The sequence below is a fragment of the Macaca fascicularis genome, chromosome 2 (assembly GCF_037993035.2).
Source record: "Macaca fascicularis isolate 582-1 chromosome 2, T2T-MFA8v1.1".
NCBI lineage: Eukaryota > Metazoa > Chordata > Mammalia > Primates > Cercopithecidae > Macaca > Macaca fascicularis.
In genome coordinates, this window is record NC_088376.1 from 21,660,501 (window position 1) to 21,682,142 (window position 21,642).

General features: G+C 37.7%; 1 protein-coding gene across 11 annotated transcripts in view; it reads right to left on the bottom strand.

The window, feature by feature from the left end:
• Positions 1-822: 822 nt before the first annotated feature.
• LRRC3B (leucine rich repeat containing 3B) overlaps positions 823-21,642 on the bottom strand; it is an 89,783-nt gene continuing 68,963 nt past the window's right edge. For all 11 annotated transcript variants that reach the window (XM_005545613.4, XM_005545616.4, XM_005545611.4 and 8 more), the window contains one exon: positions 823-2,085. In XM_005545613.4, coding sequence (XP_005545670.1) covers positions 1,146-1,925 — 780 coding nt within the window. In that variant the 5' untranslated portion in view covers positions 1,926-2,085 and the 3' untranslated portion in view covers positions 823-1,145. The remainder of the gene's footprint in view (positions 2,086-21,642) is intronic.

The window sequence follows — 21,642 nt, forward strand, 5'->3', positions numbered from 1 at the left end:
TCCCTACTTCCAAGAACCAAATGTGCTTTCTCCTATCTCTGGCCAATGACAAGGACACAATATCTTGATTGTATGACAGATGCCCAGGAGTATATATTTTTCAAAACTCATAGAACTGTGTACCTAATCTAAGAAAATTATAACTATAAACCAACTCCATAGGAATTTAATGTGAAGACCTGTCTTTGGAGACAGAAAGATTTGATTCAAATTTAAGTTCTAAGACTTTCTACCTGGTAAATCAATGAACCTCTCTTACTTGAAGTTTTTCCCTATGTAAATAGAGCAGTTGTCACTTTCTTCTCTTGTTGGGAGAGTTTAAAGACACAATAATAACATAAAAATGCCTCTCACAGTGCTTGCACCCAGTTGATGCTACATGATTACAAGGACCTTCTTCCCTAGCATAAGCATTTCTACATTTGTCAAACATGCCCCAGTCCACCAGAAAGTAGTCTTGAGGACAGGCTATGTGCTGTCTTTTTCTTTTCCATTTTGTCCAGCATAGCGCAAAGGTACAATAAGTATTTGGATTCAATAGCTAATTATATCTATTTTTGAAGAGTAAATGCCAAAAGGCATCCTGACTTAAGCCTCTAAAGGATGCCACACTTGTGTATAACCACCTAGTAAAGTTCAGTATTTTAGAGTCTGACAGATACTTAACTCAGCCAATAATTCAGCTATGGCTCCCCAGTGTACAGTAGGGCTTAATAACACATTTTTTCATTGTGATAGTTCTTTGAGTTCATAAAGGTTGTCTGTTTTTCTTTAGAGCAAGTAGAATGACTATACTGTTTTCTTGACCAATAAGTCACTCTGTTTTCCATGGTTCAAAGTTAAGCTTTTATTTGGTTTTAAATTAAAAAAATAAATTTCATTATTAAATAGTGAGATGGATCTAACTAATGTTCAGATAGTAGCTTACTCAGAAATATACCACCGGGGGTACAGTTAAGGGGTGGATCACCTAAACTAAAATTATTTGTTATGTTGTAGTGTTTGTTAAAAGTTCAGCAGTGGCATAATTCAAAAGAAATTGAAATACAAAGTTTTAAATGTTTACAATGGATGGGAGAAGTAAACCACTTATTTCTACTGCAATCGCAAACTACTTTCTTTCTCAATGCCAGTCAGTTTGGACACTATACCACAGTGCTAATATCATCAGGTTCATCTGCTTTCTTTTGCCTGCTTGGCAGGGATTTCAAGTATTCGAGGTGTCTCCGGGCATCCTCCTGATTTTGCCTCACATAATATACCACATATGAGATCACCATGGTGAACCAGCCAAACATGGTGACCAGCATGGCATAATCGGTAGTTTTTTTAGGGAGGTTACAAAGGTCAGCATCGTTGGCAGCATTGAGGAATGGTCTGCCAGCATGTTCATCCAACACGGATGTTTTACATATCACATTGTGGGCTGTCTCATGATTGGATGCCATGCTCCTCAGAACTTGCTGTAGAGTACAGTCGCAGTGCCAGGGGTTGTTGGCAATTCTGGCCCTGGCCTTCAGGTTATTGAAGGCATTTTTGTGCACACTTTGAATCCGATTGTCGGACAAGTCCAGAGTCTGCAAGGTTTCAGCCACTCCTTTGAAGGCATGCTCATCGATAAACTCAATGCCATTTTTGGACAGGTTGAGAACTCTCAGTTGATGGAGGTCCTTAAAAATTTCATTGGGAATAGATGTGATCTGATTGGAGTCCAGATACAGTAAGACTGTTTCAGGAGGAAGATCTCTAGGTATTTCCTTGAGATTTGCATTGCTACAGGTGACATTTAAACCCCCAGAGGAAGAACAAAGACAGCCCTTGGGACACATACTGGCAGAATGAAAGCACAGTATCATAAGAACAAAACTTTGTAGGAGGAGACACATGGAGAGGGAACGGGTTAACCACAGGTCTACCAGATTCATGCTGGAATGTCAGCATAATCACGAGCCCATTCCTCATTTACTCCAACAAGTGTGGTAATGGTTCCAGCCCTGTCCACACTATTGATTTCCTTCTTGCGTGGTTCAAAAGGCTGCAGCTAACACATGTGTCTCTTCATTATTTCTGTCCTTGCTTGGGCACCTAAAGGAAAGGGAAACAGATGCAATTAGCTCCTTTGCAAAGGGAGGTACATTGTAATTAAAGGTGCTCTCAGGTGTCTGGCATTCTATGTGGTTAGGGGGTTAGGTTATGCAGGTAATTTCCATCAATGCCACTAGGAATTCTCTGTGAAATGGGAGTCTCCTGTTCAAATCCCAAGTGCTGGGGGAGAGAACTGTCAATATGTGAAAATACTTCTGAATTCTGTTGCCTGGTTTTCAGTTGGATAGAATGAGAACAAACACTCCCTATTTCTCTGCTGATCTCCACATCTTGGACCCCTCCTAATTCTACAGAAATAAAATTTAATTACGCCGCTCACCCTTTCTGAGACAACAGATGCATTAATGCAATTTAGTCCTGCACTTGGGCAGCAATGAGATATAATACCAGTATTTCATGGTTAATGACTATAGACAGGGATATCTGTCATGGCTTTTGAATGGATGCCCAATTTGGAATATTGTCTCTAAAGAAACATCTTACTTGAATTAAGAAAAGAATAAATGCATTCCAACCTTCACAACAAAATATTGCTAGAGGCTGACAACCAAGAACCTCCAGGATAGTTGCCTTCCTTGTGACCTCTTAAAATTACATTATACCTGGGAGGATGCTTTTAACTGAATTTCCAGAGGATCCTCTCTCTCTTTTCTAAGGACCATATCCCCATCCCAATAAATGCTTAAATATGACACATACCTATAAGACTTTTTTATATAACAAGAGAATTAAGAAATACTGGCTTTGAAAACTTTCCCAATAAACTTCACTCTCTATGTGTTGCATATATATACTGTTAGTGTTGGCAGAGGCCACAGAAATTGCAAAATTAAGTGATATGAACAAAGTTATGAAACTTACTTGACAGCAGAGAGCAGAGATAAGAATATAAATTCTCAAAATTACCCTTTAATATAGAGAGGAAAGCACACATCTTTGGGACCAGTTCACAGAGGAGACAAGTGGATCCCAGAGAGATGAGGTTTCTTGCACAAGGTCAAACAGATTGAGATGTAGAGACAGGACTCAAGCCAAAGTCTTTGTTCTGACTCATTAATATCAAAACCCTTTCCACTATCCACACACTCTCTTCCAATCTCATCTGCTCTATAAGTATTTAGCAAGCACTGCTTATTGTGATTTATGATGCTGTTATGTTGCAGCCCTATCTTTTATGCTGTGAATACTGTGCCAAGTTGAGGACCCCACGGAGCTCAAGTGAGGGGTCCCTCTGCATTTCAAAGGGAACCCATGCCTGACTGAGAAGATTCCCTCCCAGGATCTGAGAAACAAGAAGAGCATTCACTCCTCTTACAGCAGTGAACAACACACAACTTTCTGCATGAGCAACTAATGACTTTCTGAAAACTTATCTTTTATGAAGATCCCAGATGGATAAATACAGAGAGAAATGACTCCAAATGTTACCGAACTCACAGAAGAGAAGATTAATGATTAATGTGAGCTGAAAACATAATGATCTGGATTGTTAATCATGGAAAAAATGAGATTAGCAACAGCAGAATGCAGTGGATGTGCTTTTGGAAAACTGAGTCCCTTAAGTACCAGAGAATGCTAAAGAGAGACCCTAAGCTTACTAAGCCCTCTATCACCAGAGCATTTCATTGGCAATGAAAGTATCCTCCCTTTCATGTTTCCCTTCAAAACTGTCTTGCATAGCACTTGGGGACTATAGGAATCTAGATGGGAAAGAAAAAAAATAAACAGGTGTGAAAGGGAAGAGAGAAGACAGAGGAGTAGAAGGACAAGGCAATGAATTCTAGGAAAGGGGCATGAGAAAAACACAGGAGATAGAAGAAATTAATGTAATTGAAGAAAATAAAGGGAGTCCACATCAACCAAGTGATTCCACTGAGTATGTGCAACCAGCCTAAAACATGCTGAGAGATGAGAAGCCGTTTCTGGAGGACACTTCATATTTCTCTTGGGATTCATTAAAGGAGTTTGGTGTAGTAAAGTGTTCTCTATTCAGAGTACAAGCTCCATGAGGACAGAGACTTGTTTCTGCCTCTTGCAGAGACAACAGTAAGCAATTAAAAAGTAGAAAGTACACTGAGTTTGCATATCAGCTTTATTTGTTATTTTATTTTATTTTGAGATGGAGTCTTGCTCTGTTGCCCAGGCTGGAGAGCAATGGTGTGATCTCGGCTTACTGCAAATCTCTGCCTCCTGGGTTCCAGTAATTCTCCCGCCTCAGCCTCCCAAGTAGCTGGAACTACAGGCACATGCCACCATGTCCAGCTATTTTTTTTTTTTTTTTTTTTTTTGTATTTTTAGTAGAGACAGGGTTTCACCATGTTGGCCAGGCTGATCTTGAACCCCTGACCTTAAGTGATCCACCTACCTTGGTCTCCCAGTGTGCTAGCATTACAGGTGTGAGCCACTGCATCGGGGCTGTATCCCAACTTTAATTCTTATTAGTAGTGGTGTTCTTGGGGATCTCATTTTCTTTATCTTTGTATAAAGATGATAAAAGCACCTAATTACAAGGTTGATTTGAGGGTTATATGAAGTATATATGTAAAGCACTTAGCACAGTATGAAATTGGTAGTAAAAGTTCAATGCTTCTTAGCCATAGTTACTATTATTATTATCGGATACATTCCCAACACCCAGCATAGTGCTTGGCATATCGTGAGGACTAAATAAATATCTTTTATATGAATAAAGCAACAAAATATTGAAGAGTCTAGCTATGCTTTTTATTCTCCATGGCAATTATTTTTATAAATATTTTAAACATAAACATTGGTTCATCAAATGTCTACTGGTGTTACACGGCAACATAATGGACTTAGGAAAAGTCATATGTGTTTCAGGCTCCTAGGAGATGGAAAGAAGAATGGAACTCTTCCTCAGCAGGCTTCTTTACACTTATTCAGGGTTTCTCCAGAAGGATCAGTCCAATGGTCATGGTCACATATAAGAAATGTTTAGGACACAGGTTGAGTTCTCTACTCAGATTGCAATCTTTCTTGAGATGGAATCCATCATATCCCAAATGGTCTACCTGTGAACTGGATGTAATGCTTGTTAGGAGTATAAATACAGAGCACCCCTTGCTTTCAAAGAAGTTGGACTTGAACTGAGTATTTCATTTTCTCTCTATTATGTTTGATAAAAAGAGAATAAAGTCTTCTGGGATTGGCTATATTGCTGAGCCTCTGTGAGTCAGCCTCTACAGCCATCACCCCCAACCAGAATAAAGTGACAAAAGATGCAGGATGTAGACAGCTGAGCCCTGGGATGCTGCAGTGGTTTGAGTATGTGTGTCCTTCACATTTTCTGATGTCTAAATCTAATCCCCAGTGTGAAGATATTTGGAGGTGGGGTCTTTGAGAAGTGATTAGGTCATGAAAGCAGAGCCATCATGAATGGAGCTAGTGCCCTTATAAAAGAGGCCCCAGAGAATTCCTTCATCCCTTCTGCCATGTGAGGAAACAGAGAGAAGAGAGCCATCTATAAGCCAACAAACAGGACCTCACCAGAAACCAAATCTTCTGGCACCTTGATCTTGAGCTTTGCAGACTCCAGAACTGTAAGAAATAAATTTCTATTGCTTTAGTAGTGCAAATAGACTTAGACAGATGTCCAGGATGTAGACAACAAAGCCAAAGGCACCAAGTCAAGGTCATCTTCACCAGGGAGGATGGAAGAGCTGCTTTCCACTCCATGATACTGGTTCTGTAATTTCCAAAGGGATTGTGAGTTTGACATTGCTTTATATTACTAGATAGGTCAACAATGCCTGTTGGAAAAAGAAGATATGAGGCTATACGCCTCAGAGAAAAAGAGGTGGATATTCTTCTGACATTGGTTATCATCTAGCAGAATACAGGGCTAAAAAGCTTGGAAGCCTAAAACTCCCTCCTGCTCTGACTGAATCACATCTATACACAAACCCCAAGCAGTAAACAAGCTATGCTGCTGGGCAAGAAGACTGCCTTCCTACTAACTTCAGAATGAGTGGTTAGAACATAAAGAAGGACCTGGGGTCACACTGGTAATGGCAAAACAACAACAGCAGTTACTGCCTGTCTTTCTGATAAGAATAAGATCTATTAAAGGGACGGACCAAGTTAAACAGCATCTTTCCTCCCTCCTAACTCCCCCTCTGCAAATCTTGACTCACTGGACTACCCTGTCCCCATCTACTCATTCCCTTTAACTATGTCTGGGTCAAGCAGGACTCCATAATATTTCTGGATGTGGTGTTTAAGTATTCACTGCACCCCAAAGGAGAATTATTTTATCCAGACTCATATCTCGCTCGTATTTTCTTGCCACCCAGGTTTCTGAGCATTAGCAGTTAATTCTGGGATTGGGTGGCAACCATCAAATACTATTTCCAGAAGAAAAAAAAAAACAGTGCATTTAACAGGGTGTTCATTCAGTGAGAAGACAGGCCATTCAGTGGCTGATTAACAACTGTCTTGCTGCTTATTTCTTTCTTTTCATCATTAAATGACAGGAACATTCAGAGATTCTAACACAAAAGCTTTTATTAACCCTTCTGAGACAACTAAGTGTATCAATTCACAGAGAAATGCCAGATACACCAGTTTCTTCCAATTATAGTCTATGCAACTCTATTACCAAACAGGAGAATTTGATTAAAAAGGAAATAGATAGCAAAACAGGAAGGGCTTTTAATTTAAAACATAAAATTCAGATCAAGGGGAAAAAACCCTCATACATTTAATTATTTTAAATTTAAAACTTCTCCATGGCAAAAAGTTAAGGTTATAAACAAAGTCAAAGAACAAATGACAAAACAAAAGGTTGATTATTTTAATACACAAAAAATCCTTTCAAAAGAATAATAAACTAATCTAATTAAAAAAATGGAGAGCTGAGCTGGGTGCAACAGTACACACTTATAGTCCCTGCTACTTATGAGGTTGAGGTGCAAGGATTATTTGAGCCCAGAAGTTTGAGTCCAGCCAGGGCAACATAGCAAGACCCTGTCTCTAAATATAAAAATTAAAAAAAAGAAAGAAAAAAAGGCAGAAAAGAAAAATGATGGGAAATAATATATATAAATGGCAATGCATATGACGTATACAAAATAAACTGTATGAAAAGATTCTTGATTTCACTGACAGTACAATAAATTCAGGTTAAAGTACTTATCATCTAGATTAAAATTAGGCATAGTATTTAGTGTCAATAAACATGTTAAGAACAAAGCGTTCTCAAACACTTGACAAGAGGATAGATTGGTGCACTCTTGTCATATAAGCAATTTGGGACTATCTATCAAAAATCTAAAATTGAAGAATAAGTTATTAATGATATAAAGATGTCCAAAGATTACCCTAAAGAGCAGCTCAATAAAAAAGCAAATACTTATAATCACATTTGTGTAGATTTTTTAAAGAAGATAAATATGCAAATATAAATATGTAATTAATATGTTTACATATGTATAGATCACTTCCCAAAGGATATGCCAGAAACTATTAGTAATGGTTAACCCCAAGTGACTAGTGGAACTGACGGGCTGCCAGGGGGAGAAGAGGAATTGCCTTTTATTTTATATTCTTTTGTATGGTTTTAATTCCTTATGGTATAAACGTATATTTTATTTTATAGTAAATATTTAAAATATAATATTGGCTAAAATTTGGCTAAAATAGGATTAGCCAAAAAATGAACCCAAATTTAATGCCTCAGAAAGCAACTATTCAGTGCATGAAAGAGTTGAACAATGGTGGCCAAGATGGCAAAGGCAAATGAAAGAACAATGAATTATTAAAAGTAGTACATGTTTCATGACGAGAGACTGAATATACAAACGGACAGTAGCCACACCATGTACAAAAATAGATTTCTGATGCACAATCTGCAGCAACCAGACCAGGAAACCAAACCACAATCTCTGTAGCAAACAACCCAAATCAGCCAAGAAGCTGATTATTAACTGATAATTTTCCTAAATGTTAACCCTGCTTCCAACTTAGGACCAATTCAAGAACACTAGATATGCACCCTTAACCAATCACATATGCTGCCCTGCTTCTAGTTAGCCCACCTCCAGCTTTCCCATGTCAACAGCCTTCAATCAGAACTCACGTGAAGCCTTCCTTTTTTCTCACTATAATGCTTTTACACTCCTCTGCCAGCCTTTGAGTCTCTCCGCCAAATGCAAGGGATGGTGGTTGCCTCTTTTGCTATAGAAAGCTCTGAATGAATAGCATTTGCTTATTCTCATTTGGGTGGTTTTTGTTTATTTTCACAAAACCTAAAGTTTGAGTACTTGATATCTTTAATGCAGTATTTCCAAAATTAGTCTTATTGACTATCATAGAGCTTAGATATGATTTATTTATATGATCAGGTTATCTACAAAATAAGTATTGGTTGCATAAACCATCAATACGTCTAATTCCTGTGTATTTGTGATTAAAATTATTAGGAAAAGAGAGTTGGGACCTGGTTAATTCAAGCGAATAAACTGCATAGGTAATTTTTCCACTGCTGGTCTTTGGGATCATGTTTGGAGATAATAACTTCTTCATTCACATCTTTAGCACTGAGTTCTGTCATGGACTTTAGTTCTCCATTTCCATTCTCAACTGTCTACTACAGGAAGAGTTCCTCAGGGCCTCAAACTTTGCATACCCAAAAGTAAAATCATAATTTTACACTCAGCTTTACCCAACAACTTCTGCCTCCACTGTAGACCACATTTTCTTCTATCCCGATTTCTTGAAGTTTTTATTTCCATTCTCCATTCCACCTGTCCCTTGCTTTGCATTCTCATGGCCTCTTTCCTAATTCAGATCTCCAACATCCTGTTCTGAAAGAGCAAAAGTCTCCTTCCTGAATTGTTGGTGTCCAGTCTCTCTGCTTCCATTCTTCTAACGTCAGGTTAAAGTAACACTCTTAACCACATCATCCTGCAGGTCACAAAAGCCCTAATGACCCCCGATGGTTCATAACAATCTCCTTTTACAGTTGTATCTTCCGCCATGTTTTCTTACACAGACACAGAAACATGAACTCAACAAATAGCTCAATGAGGAGAAAACTGATGATGAATGGCACTTCATTCCACAGATACGAAATTTATCATAAACCAATCCAACTGAAGATCTCTACACTGTAGAATAGCTTTCCTGATTTAAAATCCAATTATAAAGATCTGGCCCATGAGTCATTTAGGTGGCCCATTAATAACAATAGCTGTGATCATTTAGTCAAGGATATGAACTGACAAGGCAGACAGATGCATGAAGAACAGAGAATATTTTCATTTAAAAGGAGGATAATCTGGTAGCAGATCCAGAACTGTTTAAGGCGAGGAACTCTTGCAATCTCCAAACTCTCCCTTCTCTAATATCCCAGCCTCTACTATATTATTTACTGTTTTCTACTTCATATTAAAGACATCACTTTACCTTCTCTACTGCTAGACCATGAGGTTCCAACAGGTGGGGTCAGTGTCTTACCCATTTTACATTCTCACATTGCCCATGGTAAGAATTTAATAAACATTTATTGAAATGAATTATAATCCATTCTCATTTCATTGTAACACAGCTATCATTTGCTTGACATTTATTACACATCAGGTATTTGTTAAATGATGAACTCATCTAGCAGGATGGTAAAACTGAAATTCTGACAAGGTTCTTGGTTAAATGAATGTAGAGTTAAAAAGTTACCATATAACTTTTTTTGGAATTAAGGGGTTAAGTTACCATATAAAGCTTGGCTGACACATGTTCTGTGAGTCAACGTGTCCTTGCCCACTTTGAAAGTAAAAAGGTCAAGAGGTACCTGTCTTGTCACCTTCCCAAGGAAAGGAGAAAGTTTATTACATGACCCCTGGAGTTGGGAGGCAGAGTGTCTTGGAAAAAGAACCAGGTTAACCTGTTGTTTGGAGATGCAGTTGGGTGATGTTTCGATGTTGGGGTGAGCCTGCACTCCCAGAGTTTGTCAATAAGGGATGGGAAACTATTTCCTATAGGTCAAATGCGGTCACTAGAGGGGAAGAGATTTTCAAGGAGCAAGCATCTAGAGTCCTATTTCACTGTCCCATAAGATTCCTTCGTAGAACAGAAGGACTCCAGCAACACAAAACTGTAGCGTAGACACTTAGATTTTGAGCAAGTGGCCACCTGAAATGAATCCACTGTCAGAGTCAGGGTAGCCACATGGCGGGAGAGCATGAAAGCCTCAGGAGAAAGAGACCTGAATCCTCTCATCCTATTAATTCTACCTCCTGAGCAGCTGCCACCCAGTCATGCTCACCTCGGGGTGGGGTGGAATGGAAGGCAGAGAAGAGAAATCAAGCCACTTACTAAATCCTCTTTCCCTTTGAGCCTGAAACAAAGGGAAGGGGAGAACAGTTAAATAATAAATGAAATTCAGGGTTTTTAAAATCTCTTAAACTAGACATTTAAATGATCATTTTTAATTTTTATTTTGGTTTAAATTAACTGAGTTTGTAACTTAAAATAATATTAGGACAATCTATTATCTAGGGGTAAGTACAACATTATGGGGCTTACTAATTTGCATTCAGAGACTAGAAGAGAATGATCAAGAGGATAGAAATTAAAGGAACAGTAGAGGCAAGAAGGAAAGTTTCATTTTATGCTGGTTACGCATGTATCACCTCACCACAATTCTCACAAAACCCCTAAAAGGTAGCAATTGCAACCCTTGTACAGATGAACAAATTGAGGCTTAAAGAGGTTATATAACCCATTTATGGTAACAAGTGCTAAATTACACAGGCAAGAGCTTAACTGAAGTCCTTTGGCTTCCAGAGCACGTGTGATCAAACATGGCACCATACACCATTTTACAGCTAAACTATACTTTTTTCCTTCCAAACTGACTCCACTAAGATAGGAAACAAGGACCAAGATGGATTTTTAAATTAAAGGAAGTATACTTCCAAGTCAAAAGCTCTAAAATTATCCATTTGCCTTACATTTGTGAACTACTTTAGAAGCTTGTGGGGCAAGTTCACATGCATGCTCTCATTTGATTATCTCTAAACAGCGCTGTCAAATACACATAGTGGACATTATTAGTCTCTATGTTAATACAGTAGAGGAACTCATAAAATGGAGACTCCTCAAAGCCACACAGCTGGTTAGCAGAAGGAAAGAACCTGCATCTCAGATATCCCCCAGAACAGGTCTCATTTAACATGCGTTGGTTTCTATATCTCTTTTCCTGGCTACTTTTTCATATGAATGTCTATAAACACAAATGCTGAGTTTCAAATGCCTAACCAGCCCTCTGTGACCTCTTTCTGCCAAGTTGGGAAAATCAAAGAGGGAGACAACCCCTTCTCCTGTTAGAATTTCTTAAAGGCCACTCTGATATAAAACTTTTATCAAAATCACACGAAATCCATTTGTTCTAGATCTCAGTCAATTAAGGCACTGCTTTTCCACTTTTGAAATCTATTTCACAAGATAAATCTTCAAGCAAACCCTCAGTATATTGGGAAAGAACTGACTCTTCTGAACACATTAACTCCTTCCTACAAGATCTAGTGCTTATAGATCTTCAGAGTGGATTTAAAGTTTTTCCTACCAATGAATTCACTGGAAAAACAAACAAATACATTTTTTAAAACCCACTTTTTATGAACCCAGCATTTATCCCTCTGTGGGTACTGAGCACAGCATAAAGATACCACGATGTCTCTGCTAACATCCATATTTATTATGCAACATGCTGCAAGTTTGTAGGGAGATTGAGTGGGAATCTATCCATCTTGGTTTCTTTCTGTTTCTCTACTATTATTTCACAGCAAGTGCTTATGACATTTACAACGTGAGAGCTTTGCAAACTTTTATCATCTAATCTACATAAATGTAGGCTCTCCAAGATTCACCAGAGTCCAGGATAACTTGAAAGCTTCCTTTAGAAAGCCCTTACTTATGCTGAATTCAGTTGTACTTCTGAGTAGGATGAGTGTCACAATTTTTTTTTAAAACATATCCTGCTTAACCCTGCATTATCCTTCTTACACAAGATGCTGTAATAATATTCACTGGGTTGGTGGGAAAAACACAGGATTGAGATCCAAAATGAAGACTCAGAAACTGGATTCAAACCTCAGCTTCCCAAGGAAGGAATTTCAGGAATTTAGCACAACATTCGTACTTCCATCCCTTAGTTGCCCTAGGACTATCATCAATAATATCCACCTCAATGGTCTCACAGTTACAAGGAGACAATAAAATATATGTGAAATGTGCTTCAAAAACTGTCAATGACCATTCAAAGATGATTAGGTTTAACTTTTAATTATTTTCCTAAAATATAAGATCATTCTGTTTTGAGGGTTTCACATTTCTTTTTCTTAAGTATAACCAATTAGGAAATGATTCTCACATCACATACAATATTCATGCCAATATATATTTAACCCAAATCTAATCAAGAGGAAGGCATCAGACCAATTCACAACTTGAGGTATTTTACTAATCTGGACTTTTTGAAATTTCACTGAAGAAAAACAAAAAGCAAAAATAAAAAGAAATAAAAAAATTACAATAAAACACAGGCTTTAGAACTGTTCTAGATTAAAGAGAAGAGATGTCGCAAACTGAAGACAATGCAAGAGATCAACTTCTGGATTTAAAGGAAATCCTAGAAAGGGACATTATTGGAACAACTGGGGGAAATTTGAATGCACACTGTATGTAAGGTATTATTGCATCAAATTTACACATCTTGAAATTTATCCTGATATGAGTAGAATGGAGGCAGTTGTTCTTAGGAGGCACATACTAAAGTATTTTGGGGTAAAACAAAAGTGTCTTAACAACTGCAACTGTCAAATTATTCAGTGAAAACGAAATATACCTGCCTATACAGAGTGAGAAACAGTGGTGGAAAAAATTTAACAATTTTTAAAGGGAGAGTGATGTATATACAAGTGTTCATTGTACCAATTTTTCAAGTTGTCATAACGTTTCAAATTTTTCAAATAAAAATTTGGGGTAGGGGAGATTCCACACCTTAAAATCAAGGGGAAGATTTGGTGATGCAAAAAAGTCTAAGGAATCCTAGATAGAGTAAGGCTTATCCCCTCAGAGTGACACAAAATAGAAACCCAAGGTGAAATGAGCAGTGATTCTCATCTGCAATTGCATTTCATGAACTCCAGGGCTCCATTTCACTGCCATATGAGACATGTGCAAGGTGCACTTGGTTTTAATTGGCCAATATGGCCACTAACTCATTGTATAGTTTCTCTATCCTAGTTTTCTCATCTGAACATGAGGGTAATAAAAGTTCCACCTCACAAGGGTGAGATGGGGATTAAATGAGATAACACATGTAAAACATTTAGAAGATCTGTTGTTACAAGATACACTCTCAGTCAGAGTTACTACTACCACTCCTAGTACTACTGCCACCACCACCACCATCATCATCTTACACTGATGTCTGCTATGACAATGTGGAGCCTTCATCTTTTTTTTTTTTTTTTAATTCTTTGAGACGGAGTCTGGCTCTGTCACCCAGGCTGGAGTGCAGAGGCCTGATCTCAGCTCACTGCAAGCTCCGCCTCCCGGGTTCACGCCATTCTCCTGCCTCAGCCTCCGGAGTAGCTGGAACTACAGGTGCCCGCCACCACGCCCGGCTAATTTTTTGTAGTTTTAGTAGAGACGGGGTTTCACCGTGTTAGCCAGGATGGTCTCGATCTCCTGACCTCATGATCCGCCCGCCTCGGCCTCCCAAAGTGCTGGGATTACAGGCGTGAGCCACCGCGCCCGGCCGGAGCCTTCACCATCTTACACCTTGTCTTCTCTCTGCTATGACAATGTTTCTAAAGAGTCAATAATTTCATTTTACCAACTTTTTCATGTTATTCCAAGAGGGATCCACGTTCAGAGACACAGCTAAATCAGAATCATAGAATGGTAAAGAAAGTGAACCACATAATGAGGGAAGAGGATGAAGGGCATAATTCTGATGGTGGCTAACATTTTGTGGGCACCTTCTATGTACAAGGCACTGGGCCAAATGCTTTACTTCAAAAATAGAAAGAAATTTTGCTCCCATGATGCTTATACCTAGAGTCTTTGAGTATCTGATTTAAATGCTAAAATGTGAGGGTTTGGGGGTGATATTTAGATGAGATTTTGTACTTTAAGTTGATGCTGTAATGAGTTGAGAATTTTTGGAGGATGTCTGAATATGATTAATATATTTTGCATGGAGGATGGAGGTAAATCTTTGGGAATCAGAAGGTAGATTGTGATAAGCCAAAAAAATGGTCCAAAAATATCTAAGTCCTGATCATTGGAACCTGTGAATGCTACCTTTTATGGAAAAAGAATCTTTGCAGATGTGATTAAATTAAGGATCTTGAGATGGAGAGATTATCCTGGATTATCTGGATGAGCCCTAAATGTAATTTTGAGTGTTCTTATCTAAAGGATGCAGAGGGAGATCTAACCCAGAAGAAAAGGCAATGTAACAACTAAGGAAGGATTGAAGTGATATAGCCACAAGTCAAGAAGTGCTGACAAGCTACCAGAAGCTAAAAGTTGCAAGCAATGTATTGTCCTTTATAGCCTTTGCAGGTAGTGTTGCCTTACCCAAAAAATCGATTTTTTTGTCCATTGAAACTTATTTCAGACTCTACCTCCGGAACTATAAGAAAATAGATGTGTGTTATTTTTAGCCACCGAGATTGTGGCAATTTACTACAGAAGCTATAGGAAACTAATACAGTAGTAAATGGAGAATAGAACTTGAAGTCAATTCCATCTGACTCCCCATTACGAGTTTTTGCTGCAACTAAGTACCTCGCTTAACTGAATTTTCTGGCAGCTAAAGAAAGAAAACAAAAACATCAAATTACAAAATGGTTATTATCTAAAACAGTCAAAACGATTAGTTATTAGCAGAGATAAAATTTTTTCAGATTTTATCATTTTCAAAAAATCCTAGGAAAGAGCTGCCAGAGAACATAATGGACAATGTCTTTAAGATTTCACTGATGATGCAGATACATGCTTCTTTGACCTTAGGCATACAGTGAAGTCATTGATGTGTACAAGACTTTCTAAGCCATAGAAAGTTAAGTTATGATCTAGGGATGATTTTTACTAGAGGTAAGGATAAAACCAGGATGAGAGAGAAATGTGGTGGAACAGGATAGTAAGTATGTCCCTTACAGTGGGGGGCCCACAGAATGTATTGTACAAAGACACGTCTAACAGTGAAAAGCAGTGCTAGTGACAATTGTGCTGGGACAACAGGTTCAAGAAGGAACAGTCCCAGGCAAAATGGAACATGTAGTCACCTCACTTAAAAACAGCATTCTTAAGAGTTAGGAGACAGTTTGATCAAATTTACAGAATGCCATTTTAAAAGAATATGTCAATCCCCGAGACTAAAACAAATCCCCATACACAGCTCACAGTCTTCCTAGACATCCACAGAGATTAGCCCCTATAGGCTATTAATTTAAAATTTTACAAATAGCGTTAAAAAACATTTGAACTTTAAAAAAATGCATAATTCATACATGTAACCCATCAAATACTTTGTTCTTCCACGCCTTATACGTGTATACACACATCATTTTACAGTTGCCATGTTAGCATAGGTAACAATTTTGTGTTTCTGTCTTTTTCAGGGTTGTAAATTGTCATGACCTTCATCATTTTAATGCCTACACGGTACCCCAGTGAATGGGGTTATATGTTAGATCTATTTACACATTATTCTTTTGTTAGATATTTACATTGTCTCCTATGATTTGCTATCACAAATAATGTGGAATAAAATTATTCCATTCCTGGTCTACATCATTGAAAGAGCCAGCTGATAACAAAATGGGAATACCTTTAAAATGACAAAAGTTTGGTTACATCTGTGTCCTTGGCATCAAAGTTAAACTATGCAGAGCTGTTCCATGGGAAGATAACAGCCTGAGGAGGCTGAAATGCCCTCTCCTGGTTTTGGCCATTGTAGATTTTGGACATACAGGCATCTGATGAGAACCATTGTCTCAGTCCTTTTGCTCCCTTGTTAGAACAGAGCAGACCAGAAAGTCAGGGTCCAATTTTTTGGTCAAAAATGTATATTTAAACACACATGTTTATCTACAGACACTATAACGTTTCTTAGAAATGGTCCACTATGTTTCCTAAGAAGAGACATTGGGGAAAAATAATGCCCTTTATGTGTTTTCTATTAAAAACATAACTGTGCAAAGACATATATATATAACTGGTTTTTTTCAAACTGTCTTTTTGTTACAGCAAAAAAGAAAAATAAAGAAGTATTTTTTTAAAAAATAGAATTAATTTAAATATTTGTCATAAAGAGATTGATTAAATAAATATGGCACATCAACAAAATGAATGAAGCAATCTGCAAATCCTGATAAAAAGATGTCAAATACACATCATTGAGAGAAAAATTTGAATGTGTAATCCCATCTGTGTAGGGCAGAACAGAAGCATCTACACACATACACACACACACACACACACACACACACACACACACACACACAAAAGCTTTTAAAGTTGTGGAAAAACAAGAACAAATTGATAGTAGTTTACCTTTAGGGGACAGTTCTGGAGGTTGATACTATTAAGGATAATTTTTACTTTTTACCTTATACCATTTTCTATAGTCATAGTTTTTCACCATGTGCATAATCATAATAATAACTAAGCAACAAACAAAGAGATTGGCCAGGAGGCATTGACAGACAACCTATTTCCTGTTAAGTGCTATGGTAGATATGAAAGTATATGAGACATAGTACCTCTTCTTACCAGTGGAGCCACCCTGGACCATTTAAACTTTCTTAGTCTCAACAAAATGTACAGAAATCATCCGGAACCTGAAGCTAGATAAAATCAAGTTCAACTTTCATTTCTGATACCAGCTAGGAGGTCTTGGACAAGCCAACTAATTGTTCCGAGTTTCAGTTTCCTCAACTAGAACTAAGAATAATGCTTATTTCATGGAGTTCTGATGTGGTTCTGATAATGACTGTCTCATAGTAGATGCTTGGCAAATATTTTTAGCTCTGAATACAACTTCAAAGGGATCAGAATCACATTAACATTTTCCAGGGGTTCTATGGAAAATAGTTAGTTGTCTGAGAATTCTACAAATGAATATTATGAAGTCGTAAGTCTGAAAAACACTCTTTCTGAGACTCACAATGGATACCAGCCTGTTAAATGTTCTGATAGTTGCAGTAAAGTATTTATTAACCCAGATTTTCCCAAATATGTTTGGCTCCTTGCTGAAGGCCTCCCCACGTCGTCTTATTTTTATAGTGAAATCACCAGTAGAATAAAACATTGCTATTAATAAATTAATACATTCAGATTTAAATGGATAACTTTTAATACTACCTCTACTACTACAATTACTACTACTAATACACTCACACTTTACCTAAATATTCTGGAAGAGTATGAGGTGACAAGTTTTGCAAATGAGGATTCTAGTTGCACTCGATCACTGTCAGGTTGCATAATATTACCATAGAGAAACACCCACCACCCACTAATGTCTATTGCAGGCAGAGAAGAAAAAATTAATAATCAATAGTTATCACCAAGAGTTATCTTTTGTCTTATTAAAGAAATGTCCCTAGACTTAAACTAGACATACTTATAAGTAAATGAAGATGAATGGACTATTGTGTTTCAATTTTATCCTCTGCTGTTCCCTCATCTTCAGATACCACTTTTCATTTTGAAAAGATTATTTGATACTATTACCCTTAAAGGCTTTGAAAACCTTATAAAGCTGTAGTTTTTTAAAAGACTTTGTAATTAGGCATACCTAAGTTTGTCTAACTTTGTCATTCAGCCTCTTAGTAGTTACTAGTTACTGCTAGTAATTTGAACTTAATCAGTTTCGTGATTTTTAGGGCATGTTACTTAACACTGGACCTCAACGTTTTCATCTATAAAATTGGCATGATGATATCTATTTCACATGGTTTGATAGATTGCTTCCAAAACTGAATTCCATGATTCCTTATCTTGTATTATCCATGGTCTTTGGCAATGAGACCTTAAAGCTCCTTAAATCGACAGGTGGAGCCTATTTTCCCATTCTTTAAATATAGTCTAGATTGGGACTGTTGAGGCAGATGTGAGATTGATGAGGCAGATGTGACACTATGCCAGTTCGGATCCTAGGCTTCTCCAAAAGGTATTGCATGTTCCTGCTCTTGCTCTGAGAACCCTGCCCAGCCGTCATGTGAACAAGCCCTGGCTAGCCTGCTGGATATTAAGAAATCATATAAAGGAGAAGCCTGTTGTTCTAGCTGAGGTATCCCAAGCCTAGAGCCAGCCACTCTCCAAACATATAGGCAAACCAGCCTGATTGTTAGAGCCAGCTACCTGATCTGCAGCTGACCGTAGGCTAATGAGCCAAGACTAGAAGAACCACCAAGCTACTCATGGATTTGTGAGCAATAATAAATGCCACTGAATTTGTAAATACTTGTTATGTGGAGAAAGCTAACTGATACACATGGCTATTTTATCAATTAAGTAAGTTAACATATTTATATTTATGTTTTTATCACAAACCCTGATATTTGTTTCACACATACACACTAACAACTAATAGAATAGTATGCTTTTTAATAAAAGCATAGTAGAAACATCATTTTAAAGTATTGTAATGGCTCAATGCTGAAGGACACAGCAGTTCCATTGTCATTAGATACCAAATTGTTTAATTCTATTTGCTGACCATGACAGTCAATAATGTTCTAAGTTGTTATGGTAACTTTCAAGCAGCTGAGAAAAACTGATACACAGATGAAAGCTATCTATGCACTTCTAAGGTTTAATCTGAATAAAAAATTTAAATATTGTTTGTTCACATATCCCCGGTGTCTAGCACAGTTCCGGGTGTGGAATTAGTGCTCTATTAGTGTAGTGCAGGGGTTAAGACCAGGGACTCAGAAGTCAGACTATCTGAGTCTAAACCCCAGTTTCCATATTAACCTTGCCTTACCTCAGTTTCTCCATCTGTAAAATGAGTATAACAGCAGTACTTATTTTTTCTATTGGTAGAAAGGACTAAGTGATATTCTTTAGGCAAAATACTTAGAATGAGACCTGGCAGAGTGAGTGCAAAATAAATATTAGCTATTTCTCTTTGTTGAGTGATTTTTTTTTTTTAAACAAACTCTTGGAAATAGAGCCTGTGTGGCATATAGTCATCTTAGTGGACATGTGTGGATAGCCATCCTAGTACCTGTTGATTCTCTGCAGCTCTCAGAAGCTCTCTTGCAAACACAAAGACAAACATCAAAGAGAAAACTACAAAGGAAACAAAGATTCTAGAGATTCAGTGAAGAATTTAAATGACATGTCTCGGTAATTCTGATAAAACAGAACTGACATAAATAACATTCTGTTAATTCAGGAGTATTACCAGCATGTGGAGAGTATAAGGTTCTCACCCAATATTATGTCTGCAAAAGGCTTCCATCAAATGGAGCCCACTCTCCATTATCCATGACTGAAGAGTAGGCTATCAAGAGTGCTCTCCCCCATTTCATTTTGGCCATTGATTCCCCAACAAACATTGTCCAGAACTGTGGCATCATGCAAATTCTCACTGAATTATCCAGACTAATGACCTAAAACCGACACCTGGATGCTGATTTCAATTAGAGATGGATGGAGAAATTATTTTCACACAACACTTATCCTTCCTTCCCATTTTTATTTCCTAATCACGAAGTCAAAAATCTGGTTACAGAGTCAGTGAGGTGGGTAAGCAGCTTGGAGTTGAGATAGATTACACACATGAAGCATAAAATAGAAAGCCAAATTTTCAAGAATCATCTCAAAACAAAGTTGCTCTTGTGAATCTCATCATTTTTCTTTTCCAGAACCACTGTGCATCAAATCAAATGGAATAACTATCCCTCCAATTTCTTGGTAGAAGTAAAGTGGTGTATAAATTATCCTTAACCTTCATATAATTTCCCCTTGATTTCAGATTTAGATTCTCCATTCTCTTAAGCATTCTAATGTAAATTTTCAAATTTCATCTTCTCAGTGACCACATGGGGATCATGTAAGGTCAAGTTTTCCTCATTTAATTTATCCTGCCATACATATATATAAACACACACATTCATATACATACATACATGTATATGTATGTATATAAAAGCTTAAGTCCTCATTCCTTAAAGAAAATGACAGAATGGAAAAACCAACCAACTAATATTTGTAGAACAATGAAGTCATACAAAAAGTTGCCTAAATACTACCAATGGAAATGTAATTCTAACAGTAAGATAATCAGATAGGCTGCCTCCTGTTTACCTAATTATGCCAATAGATAACTAGGCAACCCTTTTAAACCAATTACTTGGATATAGCCTAGAAATGTTCTTGCCTCTCTGTTATCACATGAACAGTTTATCTTCTCAGTTAGACATAGATTTTTTCCAACCAAGAGAAATCTTCCTTTCATAGTAAGGAAACCCCCAAGAACAAAAAAGAAAATCAGAACTGAGATTACCACCCATCTTTTCTATACTGTGCAGTTCGTTGAAGTTCCACAGAGAAATAATGTTGCTCTGAGTTGATTTTCCTCTGGGAAGCACCCGGAAAAATTAACAGCTACCTAGGGACTTAGCTTTTGTCAACAATGAACCAAATAAAACTTTCCAAGCCCATTTAATTGTCTGCATGATGCAGTAAGACTTTCCCTATCTCCTTGCTCAGACGTAATGCATCAATTTAAATAAAACCAGATTGGCATTCTCCAACCTAGTATTTATTCTCTCTTGGTGAACCAGCTGGCAGGTAAGATTAGTAAAGACAGGAGGAATCCATGCAGGCAAAACTAAGAAAGTCAAGCAGAGGAGAGACAGCCATTTCCAGAACAAGATAATGTAAATCTTCATCTAGCCTTCTTTAGATACTTGCACAATCTTTTAAAAATAGACATCATCATATTAACATGAAGTCACAAATTTCACTGCATCTGGGGTGGTTTCAGGAATCATAACTAAATTGCTACCACATCAAACCAATTTTTATCCATATTCAGCTCAACAAACCTGTGTTTGGTCAGGTATGCCCATGTTTTACATTTTTGCCATGCCTATGGCTTTTGCTTTGTGCAGAGTCATAGCATGTAAGAGGAGGAAGGTGGTGGGGAACCAAGTGGGGTCTCCTCAATTCCCTGATTTAGTAACATTCAGTCTAAGCAGAGGCACAATCCACCCTGAGCATTTCCTCCTCTTTGTCTTTCCAATTCACCAACACCAAAAGTCACAGATGGGAGGACTGGACAGAGCAGAGTAAAACACCCATGTGTGGGTGGGCCTGTGGACCATTTGACTGTTACAGCTGTGGGCATCCCAGAGCTACCTTGGAGCAAATAATACAGTCTGTGCTCAGAACATGTTTGCTCAATGAAGATCTGGATGGCTGAAAAGATGGTGGAAGCCTCTTGAGAACCTAAAAGTCCCGGGGGTGGGCCACTGTACCCTTAAC